This window comes from Marmota monax, unplaced genomic scaffold (genome assembly GCF_021218885.2).
Source record: "Marmota monax isolate L192 unplaced genomic scaffold, Marmota_monax_Labrador192_F-V1.1 WCK01_AAM20220418_F8-fsc00130, whole genome shotgun sequence".
NCBI lineage: Eukaryota > Metazoa > Chordata > Mammalia > Rodentia > Sciuridae > Marmota > Marmota monax.
Genome location: NW_026693244.1, coordinates 1,028,255 through 1,049,510, shown reverse-complemented (window position 1 = coordinate 1,049,510; position 21,256 = coordinate 1,028,255). Strand labels below are relative to the sequence as shown.

The window sequence follows — 21,256 nt, the reverse complement described above, 5'->3', positions numbered from 1 at the left end:
ATTCTCACCTATAAAAAAAGGAAAAATTGTTAACATGAGTGGATACTACCAAGACATTCCTATGTTAAGAATTATCATAAAACTAAGCTTCAAATGAGATTGAGAATATTTCTTATTATTTAAATCCATGTTCATGCAAATTCTATAAAATGGCAAGTTCCTTAGTTCAGCTCACACCATCTCTCAAGTGGATTTACTGAAAAAGCTTTCAAACTTGCTCCTCCATTCTCCCCTCTCATTATGGACCAAATGTTTGTGCCCCAATTCATGTAGAAGCTCTAAACCCTATTCTGATGCTAAGTGCAGGTGGGGCCTTTGGGAGCTAATTAACTGTACACCCCCATGATGAGATCAATGTCCTTATGAGAAGAGGAAGAGACACCAGAGCCCTCTTTCTCTGTCATGTAAAGTCACAACAAGAAAGTGTGAATAGGGTCCTCACCAAGAAACAAACTGGCTAGCACTTTGATTTTGATCTTCAGTGTCCAGAGCTGAGAATAAGCGTCTGTTGTTGAAGCCACTAGTCTATGGTATTTTATCAGTTTCTTTAGCAACCCAACACACCCTTCCATAAATTCATTCTCTCCACTAAATACAATTTCAATGTATCATTCACCTGTAAAAACTTTTAAATGGCCCCTACTAGTCTCCCAATCAAGATCATGTTTCTACATCTAGCCATCAATGCTGTGTTTGCTCATTAGGCCATATAATAAGAGGATCGTTTAAGGATAACCCTTTGTTTTAAAAATGAACATATTTTGCAAAATGTAATCTCTTAATTATTTGTTATTAAGCAACCAATTTTATAAAGACTATTATGAAAGTTACATGTAAAATAAGCTTTATTTAGTTTTTATGGAAAACTCAGTTTTGCCAAATTATAATTTACATTAACTACTGCATATGTAAGTATTTTAAGTTACACAAAAACCAAGAAGACATAGTCAAAGGCCTAAGGAGCATTTAAATATAATATAAATAAGTATGTGGTTTATTTATTTGAAATTTAAAGGTTTTGTTCTATTATAAACTTAATCTTTAAAAGTCAGAAGACACACTGCCTTGAGTGAGAGAGAAAAAACATTACACATCCTTGATTATACTGATGATTTGACTAAAAGTTAGAGAGTCAATGGGAGGCTCTAGCTCCATGTATGTAGAAGCATCTATCTGATCACTAATATCTTCCCTCAGTTTGGCCCAAAGTTAATCTATATTAAACTATTCAACAGCGATTACTTGACTGCCAGGTGAATGAGGCTGGGGGGAAAAAAAAGAGATAATTAAATACCATTTCTGAATGCAAAAAGTTCTACCTTCAGGGAAAATTCCTAAGAATCACTTTTGTTTCTGGTTACAAAAATAAAACTGAAGGACCTCTGCAATGAAAATTTGCTTTTTTTTCCTACATGAGGTTGAAAAATATAATAGAAAAAAAGTGTTATTTATATGTAGTTACATCTATCTTACCCAAATGTAGACCATCTGAGGAAAACAAATACCATTACTTTCATAAAGCAACATTTAAAATGTATACCATTAAGTGTGATCACAGAATCATAAAGAGGAGTTTTTCAGTTGAGTTGAATTTCAGAAGAATAAAACATTGAGTCACAAAATCCAACAAAATTTTACCATCCAACAGTGAATTCCTCATCATTTACTGAAATTTCTTTTACGATACTACTGAGATTAGGAGGGGTATGTGGTATTTGGTAAATCAGACCTGGAAATACACTTAAGAATATTTTCAGGCCCACACACTTTCTTCACCAATTTTGAAAAATTTTAATCACTTAAATTGTTTGAGGATGTCTCTCTTCTTTCTATGAAAATGATTCAACTATTCTCGTTGGTATTAAACAAACACAACTTTCTACATCTAGCTAATACATTGCTTTCCCTACATATAAAAGTATACAGAGCCTTTCCACAAAGGGATCAGAGAAAAATGAAGTGGAATTTGACTCATGGGACTATTATTGCTGAACAGACTTTCTTTAAGCCTAGTCCATTTTCTTTGAGGCCCCTAAATGGGACAATTTGCACAACTGTTACATTTATTAAACATTATGATATGGCAGTTTGAAAAAAATATATAAGTTTAGTAAAGGACTCAGTCAAACCTAAAAAGACAAAAAACTCTAATAGCCAGAGCACAACAATTGACTCACCTGCGGCTGACTGATTTCTTCTCCACTTCTCCCTCTCCAGTTGATTTCACATTTGCATTTGTGTCCTTTTTTAACTTTTTTGCAATTCTTTCTCTCATCAGGTATTTTTCATCACCATCAATGTATTCATCATGCTCAGCACTTTCATCTCCATCCTGCAGAAATTGAAACAGAGTATTTGTCAGTCATTTAATTTCCCCTTTTCTTCAAGGAATCTATCTCAGACTCTCTTTATTGCATTCTCAGCCAGCTTTGTGTTTTGAACTAGTTAAAAGCTTGAATACTCCGCCCCAGGTGGGAATGCCCCTAGGGTCTGCTCTAGGCCAACTACATAACCCCAGAAAGGGTTGTATGCTCAATTCATATCTAGTTCCTCTGTACTGCATAGACTACTCAATCTATATCACCAGGGATATTGTATCTTATCTACATTCCTATTCTTCTCCCAATGGGAAAGTGGTTCTGGAAGCAGTTGGCCAGAATAGACCTCAACCAGGGAATTAATTCAAGTAGAGGAGGTATAATGCAGAAGCTGAGATTTATTCCTATAATCTAAGTCATAGAAATTAATTCTCTCCTGAAAAACATGCAATGGATTCCCAACTTACTCAAAACGCTTCTCTCCCTGACATAATTTAATGTTCTATAACTGCAGCCCAGGAACACTAGCCAACTTTGGAGTTATTCTCTAACTTGCAACTCATATTCTAGGTATCTGCATCGTTTGCCTTGTTCTCTCCTTCAGCTCTTTGCTCATATACAACTCTCTCTGTGATGCTTTTCTTGATCATCCCATTAAAATGGCAGAACCAACCTCCCACTTCCAGTGCTCTTCATTACCCTTCCCTGGCTAATTTTCCAAAGCACTTAGTATCTATGTGTTTATCGTCTCTCGACCAATTAAGGAAAACATTCCATGAGAGCTAAAATTCTGGACTGTTTTGCTTACTGCTATATCTTTGATTTCTAGAAGAGCTCCCAGCATTAATAGAGGGAGCAGTGAAGAGAAGGAGAGGGGAGAGAAAGAGAAGGAAGAAACTATATCAAGTTTTCCTTTTGTGATTCTTTGATCTTGTGATTCATGGTGAGGCACGATTCTTAATTTGAGGCTTGTGAATCCCTACATCAGTGAGTGGTCTTCAAAATCTGGTTCTCAAACTACTTACATGGCTATTTGGGGTGGGAGGAGTAAAATCCTAGTCCTCATTGCATTCTTTTCGGGATAGAAACTGTGAATGTTTTAGCAAGATGTTTAAATTCTTAAGCACTGAAAGCTGATAATCACTGACATATATGTGCCTTGCTTAGGCCTCAGATCTAAAACACACACACCCTGCAAAGACACACAATTTTATTTGTGGATATAGTACATTTTCCTGGGAAAGGACTCCTAGATTGAGTCATTTAAAAGGAACACATAACAGTTTAGAGATAGTCTGAGAATCCTCTCTTTTGACTATAGTAATAAATAAATCTATATTCATAAATGGAAAGTTATGTACTTTCCATTGAATTATACAATGCACAGATCAATGGGTTTTTATATAAAGTACCATATGGATAATTAGAAAAATTTTATTTCATACATATTAAAAGGGCACCTTCCTTCTATTTTGTTAATTTTATTCGCCAGTGTAGCTAATAAAGATCACTAGAGTCTTATATGACAATCTTCTGAAATGTCTGTATAAAAAGGAATACTGCTACAAACAACTGATGCAAGCATTTCCCATATGTCATGTCAGATGCTCACCCATCCACCTTTAAACTATTAACATAATAAACCAAAATTACAACATCTCATTCATGTAATATCACTGAGGAGAAAAATCAGGATAGAAAATCAAATATATGACTCAACTTTTGTAAGAAAACAACACATATATTTGGAAGAAAATATTCTAATATCAAAATATTACAATTTTTATTTTTCAAAATTTTCAATACCTTGCATGTAAAATTATAAAAGTAATATATGTTACTTTTTTTTAGTTCTAGGGATAAAACCCAGGATTTAGTACATGCTAGACAAGCACTCTGCCGCTTAGTTACATCTCCAATTCTATGTTATCTTTTAAAGGAAAAAAATTAATTTTTTGTAAAATGTAAACTTTCTACAAATTGTTCAAGCCATATATGTACTAAAATTAATACTCACATCATCTAAATCTCCTGTTGCATCACCTTTTTCACTACAAAAAATAAGTAAAACAAATAAGTTTTAGCTTCAAAGTGAAACAAATAAAATTATTTAAAAATTAAAAAAATTAGAATAGTTTGCAGGGATTAATGTTCCAAAATTTATTTCATCATAGGAATCTCAAAATGGCACTCTACAGCAGATGATTTTTAATAAAATGAATAAGAGGTATGCTACATTAACAGATAAATGATTCACTGGAATTTTCTTTTCTTTCTTCTTTTTTTTTTTAGAGAGAGAAAGAGAGAATTGTTTTTAATATTAATTTTTTAGTTTTCGGCAGACACAACAGCTTTGTTTGCATATGATGCTGAGGATTGAACCCGGGCCGCACGCATGCCAAGCGAGCGCACTACTGCTTGAGCCACATCCCCAGCCCAGAAATTTTATTTTTTAAAGCAAAAGCCACCAACGAACTTTTTTTAATGAACAACTAACTGTAGAAAATAATTTTTTTCTATTAACTTGCAGTATTCTGGCTAAAGAAACCTAATTCTTCAAATAAAAGAATGTTAAGAAAAGAACGTTTTGAAATAGGACTTTTGAAAATGAATTAAACTCAATACAATGCTATTTTAGCTCCCCATTTTGAGACACTGGCCCAATAATCATGTGCAATTGTATCTGACACTAAGCAATATCTTTGCAAAAAGAGCCAAGAAAGTAAGACAATTTTCTGTTAATCTCTAAAAGGATGTGAGAATTTACACTCAGTGGTATGGCCCAAAATATGGTGACTTCTTCACACTAACCTTTCAATCTTGATTTGTTTACCCATGACACCAACCAATATAAAAATGTTTCAAATAAAAAGTTAAAAACACAACTTAAACATTAAACTTTCTGAGCAAACAGTTCCAAGTATTCAGATTATTCTAAGATTTAAAAGTTTGAGAATTAATTTTAAATGTAATTAATTCAACAAAGTTAGATACCGAGAAGAGTGAAAGTGACTACAGTGCTTCTCCATCATGCTAGAAGTTCTTCTCTACCTCCATTATTAAAATGTTTATTTTGGCGGGGAGGAGTTGGGTTTTTAAAAGTTTGACTTATGAGATCTGAGCATTTGCTGACAAAGGAAACAAGAAAATGATCTGAGCCTGAAAATAAGAACTTAGGATCATACCATCACCAGACTAACCTTTCAACAGCTGGAACAGAACTGAGATGCGGATCATTCTTAAGCAGGTCATGACTGCTTTTGCTTTTCCCCTTCATGCTCTGGAAAAAAAATGTATAATACCACCATAAGCAGAGAAATAAACAGTCTTGCAAAAGTACAAATATACACAAAATCTAGTACTGACACAATGTGTTTGGCAAAAATAAGTTCCTGATAAGTTTGTCATGGGGCTGGGGTTGAAGCTTAGTTGCAGAGCACTTGTCTAGCATGTGTGAGGCACTGGGTTCAATCCTTAGTACCACATATAAATAAATAAATAAATTAATTAAAGGTCCATGGACAACTAAAAAAAAAAAGTTCTGTATACATTAAAGCTTTAGAAATAAGAATTTCAAGGCTGGGGTTGTGGCTCAGTGGTAGAGTGGTCACCTAGCATGCTGAGGCACTGAGTTCGATCCTCAGCACCACATAAATGTAAAAGAAAGATATTGTGCCCATTTAAAACTAAAAAATAAATATTAAAAAAAAAGAAAAAAGAATCCCACCCTTTCATTGACTGAAAATACTATTTTAAAAACATCTTTTCAGGCTTTGGTTGTAGCTCAGTGGTAAAGCGCTTGCTGAGCATGTGTGAGGCACTGAGTTTGATCCTCAGCACCACATATAAATAAATAAAATAGAGGTCCATCAACAACTAAAATAAATATTTAAAAAACAATCTTTTCTTCTGAAAAGTGACACATCATTAAAACCAAGTCTATTAATTACCAATTTTAAGCACTAAATCCCCATCATAATTCACATACAACTAAAATCACTAATTTATTATGACTCATATTAAAACTTAGAAGATCATAAGAATAATTAGAAATAAATACGCACAAGTATTCTTCAAATATACCATCTATAATGCACAGAATTGTATTTTAAAAAATACTCAAGTAACCAGATAAGTACATCCATGAGATACTATTTAATAAATGGAAAACAGATAAATAAAGAACCTCTCAAGTATGGGAATATTCATCAGGAACTAATGTTTTTCAGGTGCTTTAGTTTGAAAGTTCATGTTCTCAATAAATTTACATTTTAGCATAAATAATTAAGAAGAAACATCTATAGGAATAGTTACTACAAGAAGTTACTATAAGAAGTACAACTATAAAATAACTACTACTGTTGTCATCAGTCTTATTTATTCATTTATTTATTTAGGTATTAGGGATTGACCCAAGGAGAGCTTTACCACTGAGCTACATTCTCAGTCCTTTTAATTTTATTTTTTGCTGAGGGCCTTACTACATTGTCAAGGATATCATGGAACTTGTGATTCTCCTGCTTCAGCCTCCAAATTGCTAGGATATCTGTGCCAGACACTGTGCTATAAATAGTATTTCTATCCCTCACTTCCTCTTTCCTCAAATGAAAGGATAAGAGATGATTATAAGCTATGCTACATAGATGCTTAAGATTAAGTAATTTACTAATGGAAACAAAGCTAGTAAGTGGAAGAGGATCTAAAAAAAAAAATCAGTTCTGTCTGGCAATAATATATAAAAAATTCATGTGTTTCCATTTTTTTTTTTTTTTGCTACAGGTCCCTATGGATCCAGAACACTGGCCTTGTTTCAGAGCATTCTTTGTGCCTTGAGGTGGAAGCTGCTCACCCTACCCCACAACTAATTAAATAAAAGTGCACAGTAGGAGGTTATAATTGACAGAAAGAATAATTTCTATTTATTCTGAAGAGGAATTTTATGTTGAAAAGTTCATTACAAAATATGTTAACTGCATATTTAAAATGCCTAGATTCAAAGAACTGAAAATACCTTTTTCCTTTAAGCCCTCTGTACCACTATTAATTTTGAGAATGGGCTCTTAAATTTGTCAGGTTTTACTCTGAGGTGGACGTATACCTTAAGAAATAACTTCCATGATAAAAATAACAGATTTTTAAATTTCTGCATTAACATAGAATTCCCCACATTTTAAAGATCCAATCAAAACATGTTTAGAGTGCAGTTTTACCAGACAAAATAAAACAAAAAAAAAACTTTCTCAAAGAATTAATCTAAATATACTATTATTTGCAGTTTTAAAAAGATATACAATCTGAGTTAGGTAATTAATTATGTATTTTTAATCCTATAACCTTATATAAAACTAAGAAGTGATAAAAAGAAAAAAAATGTAAAATAATTGCTTGATAATGTTTGTCCAACTATAAAAAATGGAACAAAAGTTTCAAAAAACAGCAAGTGGTATAGTAAAAAGAACACAAAATTAAAAAATGGTAGTTGTTATTTCAAAACCTAATATTCTATAATTCTACAAGTTTTAGTCCATAATCTTTTGCCATTTTTAGAAACAGAATGACTTCATCAGACCTCCAAACATTTCCCTGCAAAATGGGAACAGCAGCCCTGTCTGTTTCACACAAGAATAAGAGATATATGCAAAAGTGTACAATGAACAAAATGTGACCTAAACTAGAACAAAACCTGAATATCATTTTGTTCAATGCTTTCTATCCCTAAAATTCCTTCCCCCTGTATCTCTGGACATCAGGTTGTCAACATCTACCCTAATAAATATACTCTTATAAATTCTCCCCACTTGACTCCCTCCTCACAATCATAAACACCACAGCCAGAGTTGGCCTCTGACCCTCTACTCCAGCCTCTTGGTTCACAGATCAGAAAATTACAGTTACCCTAATAAAGAGCAGGAGTAAGATTATAATTCAGGTCTCTAAACTCCTGTTTCATTAATGAGCTATACTATTTCACTTATTTGTAAATGTTAGTTTACAACTGTTCCTTTAATTGTGGTTATCCATTTTTTTTAAATGAGATACTGGCAGGTGTAGCTTAGTGGTACAGGGCTTGCCTAGCATACACAAACAGCAAAAAAATAAGGGCAGGAGACTTCTTATTGCATTGCTTTTTTAAAAGTGGCTAAGAAAGTTCATTTTAAATGTTCTCATCACAAAAAATGAAAATCATGTGAGGCAAAGCCTATGTTAACTAGCTCAATTTAGCCATTTCACAATGTATGCATATTCTAAGACATCATTTTGTACAGGATAAATATATATCAATTTTATTTGTCAGTTTAGAATAAGTTATTACTTTTTAAATAAAAGGTTCTTGTTTATCTCCCAAAGCGTACTTTAAACAGCTTGAGGGAAAAAGCACAAAACTCTTTTATACTAATTTAAAATAAAACCCAACAACAGGAAGAATCTGTGAACTAACCTGAATAATCATTATCATTTCAAATTTTAATTAGCTTTTTAAATTGAATTAGCACAGAAATATAGAATTAAAAGTAATTTTTTCAGATCTTCCTCTCTCTTGCATCCTGAAGGCAAAGAAAATAGATTTACCCAAAGAGGGTAAAAATGAATTTAAACTTTCTTTTTAATGTCTGTTCTTCCCGAGTCATCTAGTCTGAGTCTCTTATTTATGCCATTGAATAATAATAATTTTAAAGAAAGAACAAGCCCCCCAAAATATTTTTAAATGTTATAAAAGTTGTACAGAGAAAGCTGACTATTTAAAGGGTTTAGCTACTGGAAAAAAAAAATTTTAAGTATACAAAGTGAATTCATTGTGAGGAGCTCCACAGAAAACTCAAAACTGTCTGCAAGCAAATCTAAAAATGAACATCAAAAAAAGTAGGAAAATCACATTATTATCTTGAACTTTATACTAAAGAATAAAACAGTAGCAAAACAGAAGGAATTAAATGGAAGAAAGGAAGAAAGAAATAGAAGAAGGAAGAAGGGAGAGATGGAGGGAGAAAGGAAGAAAGACTGAGGATGTGGTTCAGGGAACAACACTGGCCAAGAAGTTAGACCTTGGCTTCAGCCTCTAATTCTGAGTGATGATAATATCATGTGGCAACCTGTCTAGGGCATAGTGTCCAATTGTTTAGCTAATACCAGTCTAGATAATGCTATCAAAATATTTTTAAATGTGATTAACATCTAAATCAGTAAGCTTTGAGATTACTCCCATAATGTAAATGAACCTCATTAATCAACTGAAGGCCTTAAGAAAAAGAAGATTCCCAAAGGAGAAACATTTCTACCTCAAGGCTGCAATATAGAAACCCTGCCTGAGCTTCCAGCCTGTGTATTTTAGACTCATTAATTATTCCTTGTGTCTCCAGTCTGCTGATCTACTCTATATATTTTATATTTGCCAGTTCCCACAATGACATGAGCCAATTACTGTAAACTCATAGGTAAATCCTCTCTCCCTCTCCCTCTCTCCCCCATTTCCCTCCTCCCTTTCCCCTCTCCCTCTCCTTCTTCTTCCTCTTAGTTAAAAATAAAGGAATTTTAGAGTCCACTTATTGTATTTTCCCACCTCATCAGAATCTCCTTGACCTAACTATTAACTGGTCACCCATGTCTCTCAGGTAAAAGGATCTCTCTCTCTCTTTCACTCCCACACACACAGACACACACACAGACACACACAGAGACACACACACACACACACACAATTATTTCTAAATAGTTACCATTAATGAAAAAATTCTCTAGCTGGAGAAAAAGGTTTATGTGTAATTTCCCACCATCCAACCAACCCTAGTTCTACCTTCTAGAACTATAAATGAACTACAAACAAGTCCTGTTATTAAGATATACTATGTAGAGTTTAATTCAGATAGAGACTGGAAGGCAGAATAATGGCCTCTAAAGATGTTTATATCATAATTCCTGGAACCTGTAAATATTACCTTACATGGCTAAAGAGACTTTGCAGGTATAGCAAAGATTCTGAAATGGAAAAATTATCCTAGATTATCAGAGTGGGTCCAATGTAATGATAAAGGTCCTTATAAGTGAAAGAGAAAGACAAGAGAATCAGTTTCAGGATGATACAATGAGAAAACTTTACCAGTCACTGCTGGATTTAAAGATGGAGGAAGGGGCTATGTCAAGGAATACAGGCAGTGAAGTTGGAAAGGCAGGGGAATAGATCCTCCCAGAGCCTCCTGAAAGAAGGCAGCTCAGTTACACCTATTGCAGACTTCTGAGCATCAGAACTGTAATACAGTTTATTTGTTTTGCTTCAAATTACTAAATTTATGGAAATGTCACCATAGTAATCCAAAACTAATAAAGTAATGCATCTTTTTTAAATCAATAAAATATAAACAACTAGAAAGTTAAGTAAATTAAAGTTGCATATAACTTGGTGTGACAGATATATCTAATAAACTAGACTGTTCAATATTCTGACAACCTCTGTGCCAATGGCAGCAATCTGTATCATGCTAACACAACTCCCAACTTTGGAGGTAAGTTTAATTTCATAGGCTAAAGTAAAATAGGACAAAACATTCTTATTTATTCTCAAAAGCAGTTTATTTGTCTATCAATATAGCCTTTTCTGGGTAAGAAAAAGCTCTTCTACAACTCTGGGTCTGATGTAAAAATCTTAACATGTCAGTGAGAGAAATACTGTGTATTGCTGTGAATATGGAGTAATTTCATCACTGTATCAAAATCTAGTTATTGAGATACTTTTTAATGGACCTATAATTTAACTGGCCTTATGAAAACTACCTTTCTGACTATAAGCACTTACTTAGAAAATATTTTCTAAGATTTACACAAAAATTATACACAAGTATTCATGAATGAATTTTAAAACCCAAACAGACATTTGTATGAAACTACTATTAAAGAAAAACAATATCATCGAAGGGACCTTCCATATAAAATTCTTCAAATATTTGAAGTCTAAGATCATATTTTCATTTAGTGTTTGCTTCTCCAAGTATATCCTGTCCCTTAAGCATTCTCTATTCAAGTGGTTTTGGGCATTGTTCCCATCCCTTTCACCACCTTCCCTTGTTCAGGATGGATCTAGTTTGTCAATACGTTTCTTAAATATGTATAGAACTGAACAAAATGCTGCAAATGTGATCTAGACAATGCAGAGAATGTTAAATTCCTTACTCCAGATATGTTAATCTTAATAATTCAACTGGGGCTTATTAAGCCATATATATTCTGATGATTTTATTGAACTAAAGTATAGAATTTACATGTATACCCAATATAGTTCTACTTACTTTAAAAAAAATAGGCACAGATTGACAACAAAGCACCCATGAGACAGAAATATTCAATTAGTTATAAATCTATCTGACTACACCATCTCCTGGATCACATTTCTTCACGTTATTCACAAGAATACCATGAGAGTCTGACAATGTGTTTTTCTGAATCCAAGATACGATTATTATGGCATCCCTCTATCATGCAATCCTATCAAAAAGGAAATGAAGTCAGTCTGGCAAGTCACTTAACCAGTGTCTTAGTTTCCTCATCTATAAAGAAAGGAAGTTGGACCAGATCCCTTTGTGCTATAAAATTCTATGATTCTAAAGAGATTTTATCAGGTAGTAGAAAGATACTGAAATAAATAAGGGAGGAAAGCTAACCCATGTGGGAGAGACACCTTGTCATGAAAAAACAAGTGGGGTGATGGAGTGCCTGTAATCCCACACTGATAATCCACAAACCACAGAGGACTATCTTATTTCTCCTCTCACATAAAGTAATGCTTCAATTCAGACCTTACCAATTATTAACTTATGATCAGATGGGTTCTGGAATAAAGCTTAACACTAAGGAGTCACTGAAATAAGAAACTTGATAAGCAAATAATAATGAAAACATTATTTTAAAGCCCTTTAGAAATATTTAATTTCATGCAACTACTGAAACTGCAAATTGTTATTAGTGATTCTAAAAGGCATTTACTTGGCTTTGACACTAGTTATTTCACAAATTTAAAGATAGTAAGGCTAAATTTTTAAAAACTACATTGGTTATATTTTCTCAATAGTCAGCTAGCTTTCCTTTTTCTTACCAAGCTTTTATATTACCAAAAAGATAAAATGTACTTGAGGCATGCTCACAGTCTGAACAACTGTACCTAAGCAAAATAAACAAAAAGACACTTCCATTTGAAATCAGTCCAAAATTTATTTCATGCACTCTAGAGCAATTTCCTTTTCTCTAAGCACACAAATTTCAACAATTTTTTGTTGTTCTCTTTTCTCAAACAAAACTACCTGCTTGTCCATTATATAAAGTAGACAAACCAGCTAAATTCTGTAGGCCAGAAATGTTGCAATGTACTAAGACGTACTCACAGAGGAAAATAGGTTGTTGATGGGGCATGATGTCATGTGTATACCCATGCTTCCCAGGGCTGCTCAAACTATTATCAGAGACCCTCAGGAAGGGCAGTACTTCTACTGTGCCAAGCTTTTGGCTTCCAGAGGCTGAGCTGCTCTTCAGCCCTCTGGACTGGTTAGGCATGAGGACTTCAGTGTCTACATAATAATTATAATCATATTAGATATTGTTTTATACTTTTTAGCTGAGAATAAAATACCAACTATAAAATATAGTTTATTGTTCTATTTTAAGATATTTGACTTTCAAAGACATTTTTAAAGATTTCATAATGTAGCAAAATAATGATTATCCACCTCCTTATCTCATAATCTTAACTAGTACATATTATTTCTATACTGCAAAAAGAAAAACTGAGACTCAGAAAGACTAGGTTATTCAAAATCACATAGTGTCAGTGGGAAATGAAGCTTCAGTATGGTTTGTATGATCACAAACCAAATCGATTCCAACACACTGTCATTCATTTATGACTCAGAATCTACCTCCAACGAGCTGGTAGCCCACGACTCTATGCAATTAAAAAGGCAGAGAATAAAGTGCATGATGTTAGAGTAGTATAAAATGAGAACACAGTCATATGCTTCTTGTAATGATAATGGGGAGGGGGGGAAAGAGGTTTTTAAAAGGAAAATATAAAGGAATACAAAAAGGCCTAGATTAAATTAGAAAAAGATTAGGAAAAACCTAAAAGACACTTAGAAAAATAGTATATTGGGTGCTTGAAAATAAATATGATTTTGATATCCAAAGCTGGATGGGACAATTGGACAATTTATATAGTGGAAAGCCCAAAGGCACAAAAGAAGTGGGAGAGAAAGAAGGCACAAATGCAGAATATCGGCTAATCAAATCTGCTACTGCAAAGTTCCTACATTTTCCTGTCATGCATTCCAGGAAAATTCCTTATAAGTCCAGCTTCCCAGGCCCCTTCCTTGGAAATTCTGATTGAGGGGATATGAGATGGGACCTAAGAATCTTGTTTTTTAGAAGGTAGCACAAGTTATTTTATCACCAGAGAAGTTTAAGAAGTGATAGATAAAAGGGCCAAGTTGGTGAAGGAGAGTCCTGAAAAGTAGAGACTTGAAAATAACAGGCCAAGAAATTTAGTCTTATTTTTATAATCAGCAGAGAGCAACAGTAACATATTAAGCTTCAGGAAGGCCACTCTGATAGCTATGAGTGGAAGGAACAGCAGACCAGTGTGCAGAATAATACAGCAGTTCAGACTAGAGATATGGAGGACCTGAACAAGGACAGTAGCAGATAAAAAAAAATGGATCTGAGATATTGCTTTGGTGAAAACTTGCTAGAATAGTACAACTAACTGGTAATACAGAGAAAAAGACAAAAGTCGAACTGAATCTAAAGTTCTTTGGAGGATACTGACACCAGGGAATAGAAAGAGGAGTCACAAAACAAAGAAGTATGGGAAGAAAAGATAAGGAAGTAAGCCTTGGCCAGGACTTGGATAACTAGTGACATATTCACATAGAAAGGTATCCAGTAGGCAGCCAGGGAAAAGAAAAATAAACAAGTCTTAAAATATAGATGTGTGGTGATCATTTTATCACACAGCACCCCGAACTCCTGTTAAAGAGTCAAATGAGAGAAATAACAATGACACAATACTAGGATAATGATGCTCCTTTGATAATGAACTGTGGGTTGTAATTTTCTTGGCAGAAAGGAAAGACTTTACTTAGTCTTTCTAAACCATTCAAAGTGTTTGTCTCAGTTTGAAGAGTGAAAATAAAAAGCAAGCCAGCATTATCTTCGTGGTATTCTCTCACAGTGCAGTCTTAACAGCAAACACAAATTGTTTTTGGAGTATAATTTCTCAAAATAAATCAAATTAAATATATCATTTTTTCTAACTGACACAATACGAAGCAGCAGAAAGAAGATAAGCTTTGAATATTAACACATGCTGCTGTTACATAGAATCAAACTAATTTCCTAGTGAAGTCAAAGTAATTCTGCTCAAAACTTTCTTTAGACCAGAAATTTAACTTCAAAACAAATATTCATAAAATAACTGCTTTCTTACCCCTGCTTTCCAAGCCTGCTCAACCAATTACTAAGGAGTTGGGGAAGGGCAGGTGGTCAGTCACTGTGCTGCACAGTTGCCTTCTACCTCAGGATTCTGTTCTAAGAGTCAAATTTCTCAGCAGCCTTTTAGCCTTTCGGGAGCCAGCTTCTGCAGCATTCACATTCAAATCAGAGACTTAAAAAGCTTCAAAAATATAAGTTCAAAATTCTGATTCCATCACTTCCTAATTACATGTTCTTGAACAATTTTAACCCAAGTATTCATTTCTTTATCTATAAATTGGGAATTTAAAAAAGTCTATATGATTTTTACAGAAATTATATAAATAAATATTTAGCACAGTTAGAAGATGGGAAAATAAATCATTATAATGAAGTATAATAAATACTTTGATGGCATAGACAGATTATCACAAAAAGAAGTATTTAGCTCAATCTGAGTGGGAGTTTGGTGAAGGAGATTTCAGTCAGTTTTTTCATTGCTGTGACCAATATACCTAACAAGAACAATTGGAAGAGGAAAAGTTTATTTGCAGGCTCAAGGTTTCAGAGATCTCAGTTCATAGACGGCCGACTCCATTCTTCGAGGCTTGAGGTAAGGCAGGATGTCATGACAGTAGAGAGTATGACATAGGAAAGTAGCTGGGAGCATAGCACCAGGAATCAGAGAGAGCTCTACTCAATAAGAAGCAAATATATACCCCCAAAACCTGCCCCTAGGGACCCACCTCCTCAACATCCTCCGGGTCTATAGCTATCACTCAGTTAAATCCTTACAGAGGGATTATTGCACTGATTAGATTAACGAGCTCATAACCTAATCACTTCACCTCTAAACCTTACATTGTCTCAACATGAACTTTTGGGGAATACCCTAATATCTAAACCATAACAAGGAGGGAGGTAGAAATAATTATGAGGTAATAGTGAAGCTAATCTTAAAACAGAAAAATGAGATTAAAAAAAAAAAAAACCAAAAAGGATAAGAGTGCATACTCCAGATTAACTAAAGGGAAAACAGGGGTGGAGTTACTACTATGAGAAGGCATGGGTGGATGCAAGGCAATTTGACATCTTCAGAAAACATCAATATAAAGGAATACTGGTAATTCCAGGAACTAACATCCATAGTTTTGTCCATTCACATATATACTTAAAAAAACATGGCATATAGTAAATATTTTATTTTGATAAGGTGCAAATTTGAATTATGAACAATACAAAACATTGACATCTACAGAAGATAATTCCTGAGATATCAAGTTGGCAGTGATTCATGATATTTATATGGACTAGGGAAAGGTTTTCATGTAAAAATAAATTCAGTTTTTTTAAATTTTTTTATTATTTCCTTTTAGCTATACATATATTAGGGTTTTTTGACATAATTTGACATAATCATACAATCATGGAATATAAACCCTCCTATTCAGACCCCAGTGCTTCCCTCTTCCCCTTCCTTCTCCCTCCCCCAGTTTCTCTCCCTCTATTCTACTGATCTTTCTGCTATTTATTTATGGGTTTTCTTGATGATGAGATTCACTGTGGTATATTCATATATGTACATTCGAAAGTTAAGCCAGAATTCATCCCACAGTTTTTCCCTTTTCCTGTACCTCTTCCTTCCCCCTCAATCCCTTTCCTCTTCTCCACTGATCTCCTATTTTCATGGAAATGAAATTAGTTTTGACATCTAATATGGAGACATTTCCTAAAGCTGCTTAGAATAATGGATAAGAATTCAAAAAAAACATCCACTTTTATCTCCGAGAATTTAGAATGTTGGTATACTGGAGGTAGTAACTGAATCAAGAGTATCTAACAGATTACTTAAAGAAACAGTAAAGATTAACAAAACTTATGAGCTGGGTGTGGTGATACACATTTGTTGTAATCCCAGTGACTTGAGAGGCTGAGGCAGGCAGATCACAAGTTCAAAGCCAGCCTCAGCAACTGAGCAAGGCCCTAATAACTTAGCAAGACCTTGTCTCAAAATAAAAAATTTAAAAAAACTTTTAAAAAAAGGCTGGGGATGTGGCTCAGTGGTTAAGTACCCCTGGGCTCAATCCCTAGTATCAAAGAGAGAGAGAGAGAGAGAGAGAGAGAGAGAGAGAAAGAGAAATACCCATTTTAATTTAGTTTTAATGCAAGGAGTATAAATGTGCCCAACATTAAAAATATTTATCTCCCCAAACCATGATCACTAATAAAAGAAGCACAGAGATAAAGAAGAAAAAACAAGGATAAAAAAAAAGATTAAAAAAAATAATAATGTACTTCTAAGTCAATGCTATTATTAGTGTTGGTAAAAAATAGGTGACTATGTCAAGTAACTAAGGCAGTATGAAGTAACTAAGTTATGATTACTATGATAACGATTTTGAATTGAGGCCTCAGTACTAATTTACATTCAAGAAAGGAAGCCATAGCAGAACCTTTGGGAGTAAAATCCCTATGAAGGTGATTTTCTTGGGGCACATATACCTGAACCTAATCCAAACAATGGTAAGAGACTGCAGGCCTTTCAGCAATACCTTTTGTGATAAAAGTGGGTTAAAAGAAAACCACAGTTAGAAGCCTGGAAGGATTGGTGAAATAAAAGGCCAAGAGACAACATACAAAGACACAGATTTTATAGTTGGACCTGAGTTCAATTTCCAGCTACTTACGACTTATGTGATTTTGAGCAAATTATAACCTAAAATGAGGTAATAATAACACCTTTCAAAAGGCTTGGATGAGAATCAATGAAGCAAACAAAATATATGCAAGTAACACTGATATGAAAATGAGTTGGCCTGTGACTATTATAAAAATAGTAATAATCATTATCATCTAGCAAACCAAACAAGTAGAAATTAAAATCTGAATCACAAAGTTGAACAATTCAAAAGTCTTCAGGTCTAGTTTTAACTGATAGAAAAATGCCAATATTAAAAATAAAGAAAAAATTCAACAATTTTAAGAAGGCAAATCAATTCAAAAGTTATTTTACTGACCACCAATTATTTTACAAAGCATTCAAGGTAAATTGACTTGAGTGTGTACCATGTAAAACGTACTGTTCCAAGTACAGCAGAAGCAGGAGATATAAAAATGACGAAGAAGTACGTTCTGATCTCTTTTGTAATTCAGATGAAAGGACAAATTAGAAATTACCTGACTAACTCGATTTACTTCCTCCTCTTCTTCCTCAGCTTCTTCTCCAAATGAAAGTAAACTAAAATTTCTAGTCAAAAAAGAAAAGAATAAAAGAGAGAAAATTAGAAAAAGTTAAAACTCATAAACATCCTATTTTTAAAGTAATAGGACAGAATCTGCAAGAAAAAATACATTTTTTTAAAGAACAGAATATTATTTAGTCTTCAGCAGAAGTATCCTAAGCATCTATAATTTTCAGTAAAGGCTTTTGGACTCAGACCATTGATATTACATATATAAAACTAATGACCAAAAACCTGAACATTACCATATATACTGAGTGAAGTATAACAGAAATAAATTTTTGATGTTTATCAAAACTAGTAGCAAAATGAAGATTTCTGAAAAACTAATAAATCTACGGACCTGAGAGCACTATAAAGTAGCAATTATTCTTGTATTTGGCAAAATATATCTTAATATTTTAAAATTAATCAGAAACATAAAATTGTCAGATTATATATACATATATATGTATACATATATATGTATATATGTGTGTGTTGTCTGTGTATGTATGTCCAAGGGGAGAAAAAAACTGTTTTTCTACTCTGATCCTTCACATTAAAATCTAGATGTAAGTAATGACAACAATATCATCCTAACATTATATGCTATGAATAAAAACAAAACACTATAAAACACACAAAAAAACCTTTTGAGATTGTTGTCAAGGTAATTATAGTGCTGAAAGACTATATATAAATATAGTGACAATGACCTTTCATCCAGAGATAAATTAGTCAAAATAAAAGAATCAAAGAACAAAGAAAATCCAATATATAGCAATGAAAAAAGTTACACTGCCACAAAGTCTCAACTGCTTATTAAAGTGCCTAGTCCTGTCTGAGAGTTTATAGAAGCAATTTAGTTTACTTTATTTTGTAGGATATCAAGGAAAGAAACTAACGTGTACTGAACACCTATAGGGTATCTTCACATAGACCTTTCCATTTAATCTTCTTAACAACCAGATGTTATAGTTATGATAAGCACCATTTTTACATGATGAGATAACTGAAGGTTACAAAGATTAATAAACTTCAATTCTTATCAACTGTGTTTGATGGGATTAAACATAGAGTTGTCTGAATCTAACATTCCTAAGTACAATAAAATCTCTAAAAAGAATGTTATAATTCAGTAAAGGAGTAGGTTGAAATTTAATTCTGCAGTATCTACTTTAATAAAACAGATAATAATGTAAAGAATATTAACACAAACTATTGAAATTTGTTTTTTAAAAAAAAAATTACTTTTGGAGAGACTGTCTTCAATAAATAATCTAGAATACTGAATCTAGAATAGTATTTTTAAAATCAATGGATGTGTAACTGATGTGATTCTGCAATCTGTATATGGGGTAAAAATGGGAGTTCATAACCCACTTGAATCAAAGTGTGAAATATGATATATCAAGAAATTTGTAATGTTTTGAACAACCAACAATAAAAAATTTAAAAAAAAACATTTATAAAAAGATTATTTTAAGAGTATCTAAAAAAGGAGTCAAAAAGTTAAAGATATTATACAATCATGTAATAAGATTACAAATATTTTTTATATTATTCTTTATACTCTCCAAATTCTTTATACTAAGTAAGCATATATTAACTTAAAAGAAAGCAAAACTGTTTCTCAAATAATTTATATAAATAATTGGTATAGAGAACGCAAGGCACTTATGTATTTATTAACACAGATTTTATGTGGACATCTGAAATGATACATTTTTAGTTTAAGTTAAAGTTATACTTAAATACAAGAAATGCCCATTTAAAAAAAGCCATAGACTTATATTATGATACCTCCCTGGTTCAAACGGGTCTTTCCTTTGCTAGTCAACAATTAGTTTAAAAGGAAATAGAAAAACTAAATAAATTAGTGTTGCTTTTCCCAGTTGAAGAAAAATGTTTCTACTATGATTACTTTGTGCCTTTGGGTTTCAATTTCTTTACTTCTTCTTCTGGTTTCTCTTTTTTGGGCTTTTTAATTTCCCTTGGAATGATGTCATCAAAAGGATTAAACAAAACCTATGAAAAGAAATATGTTGAAAACATTATTCTATTTTTTAAACTTCACTCAAAAAACACAATATTTAATTGCATCAAAAGTGTCCATATTTCCCCCCATAAATATTATTAGCATAGTGATAGATCTACTACTTGAAGTACTTAAACTTATATGGTCTCACTGGATTCTTCCAAGAAACCTATGTGCTATTAAGTAAAGGATATTCTGTCTTATCTCTATTTCACAAAAGGAAAAATACTTAGGAAAATGTAAATGACACACAGTAAGAGAAACAAAATCAGACATTTTGACTCCAAATCAAATGCTTTTAAGGGCCTTGTTCCCTTCATAAAAAATAACTCTTTAACTATGAAGTCATTTCTTTAGGCTAAAATAAATCTAACTCCTCCAACTTTCCAACATGAGTTGAGTTTTTCATTCATTGGACTATCATATAAAGTTTCATCTTGAATTCAAAACCTTTACTTTTTTACTTTAAAAAATTCTTAAATCATAAATTGTGCCTAAATACATAAGTGAATCATTGTATTTAGTACAAAACCATCATCTAATAGTTTAAACAGAGTAAGTCAACTCCTCTTAAATGGCAATTGAAGTCCCATATCTCATAATAATCATGCTCCTACCTCACAACTTTTGATTTTGTGTGGATTACGTGGTCTTTCGTCATCATCAATGTCTACTTCTGTAAGTCGCAGCATGTTATATACCGTGTCCCCTGTAACCTAATATAAATATAAAGTGTAATTACAAATATATTTATTTATCCTTTGAATTAAGGGACTTTTGTAAATAGTTAAAAGAGAATTTCAGAGGCTGGAACTATAGCTCAGTGGTAGAGCACTTGCCTAACATGTGTGAGGCACTGGGTTTAATCCTTAGCACCACATAAAAATAAATAAATAAAACAAAAGTACTGTGTCCATATACTATTAAAAATATACATACATACATAAAAAATAATTTCATATTATTCCATAAGAATATATGTATTAAACATAATGCAAATAAGGTGACTTCATTTTAAGGGAGAAAAGCACAGATGGGTTCAATCTCTCGCTAGGCTTTTTGATAAATTTCCAATATGTACTTAGTACCATCTTTTACTAAAATTAAAAATGTAATGCCAATTACCATCTTATTGAATGACAACTTTTCAAACATCATACACAAAATTAGATTTTTAGAGTAAGAGGGTAAGTAAGTAATAACAATGTGATAAACATTATGCAGACACC

General features: G+C 32.8%; 1 protein-coding gene across 2 annotated transcripts in view; it reads right to left on the bottom strand.

Annotated features, from left to right (window-relative positions):
- Window positions 1-21,256, bottom strand: part of Cwc27 (CWC27 spliceosome associated cyclophilin) — a 245,486-nt gene that overhangs the window by 207,073 nt on the left and 17,157 nt on the right. For both annotated transcript variants that reach the window (XM_046456180.2, XM_046456179.2), the window contains exons 5-10: window positions 20,645-20,743; window positions 19,914-20,017; window positions 17,943-18,012; window positions 5,519-5,598; window positions 4,336-4,369; window positions 2,178-2,332 (exon numbers count right to left, since the gene is read on the bottom strand). In XM_046456180.2, the coding sequence (XP_046312136.1) occupies window positions 2,178-2,332; window positions 4,336-4,369; window positions 5,519-5,598; window positions 17,943-18,012; window positions 19,914-20,017; window positions 20,645-20,743 (542 nt within the window). The remainder of the gene's footprint in view (window positions 1-2,177; window positions 2,333-4,335; window positions 4,370-5,518; window positions 5,599-17,942; window positions 18,013-19,913; window positions 20,018-20,644; window positions 20,744-21,256) is intronic.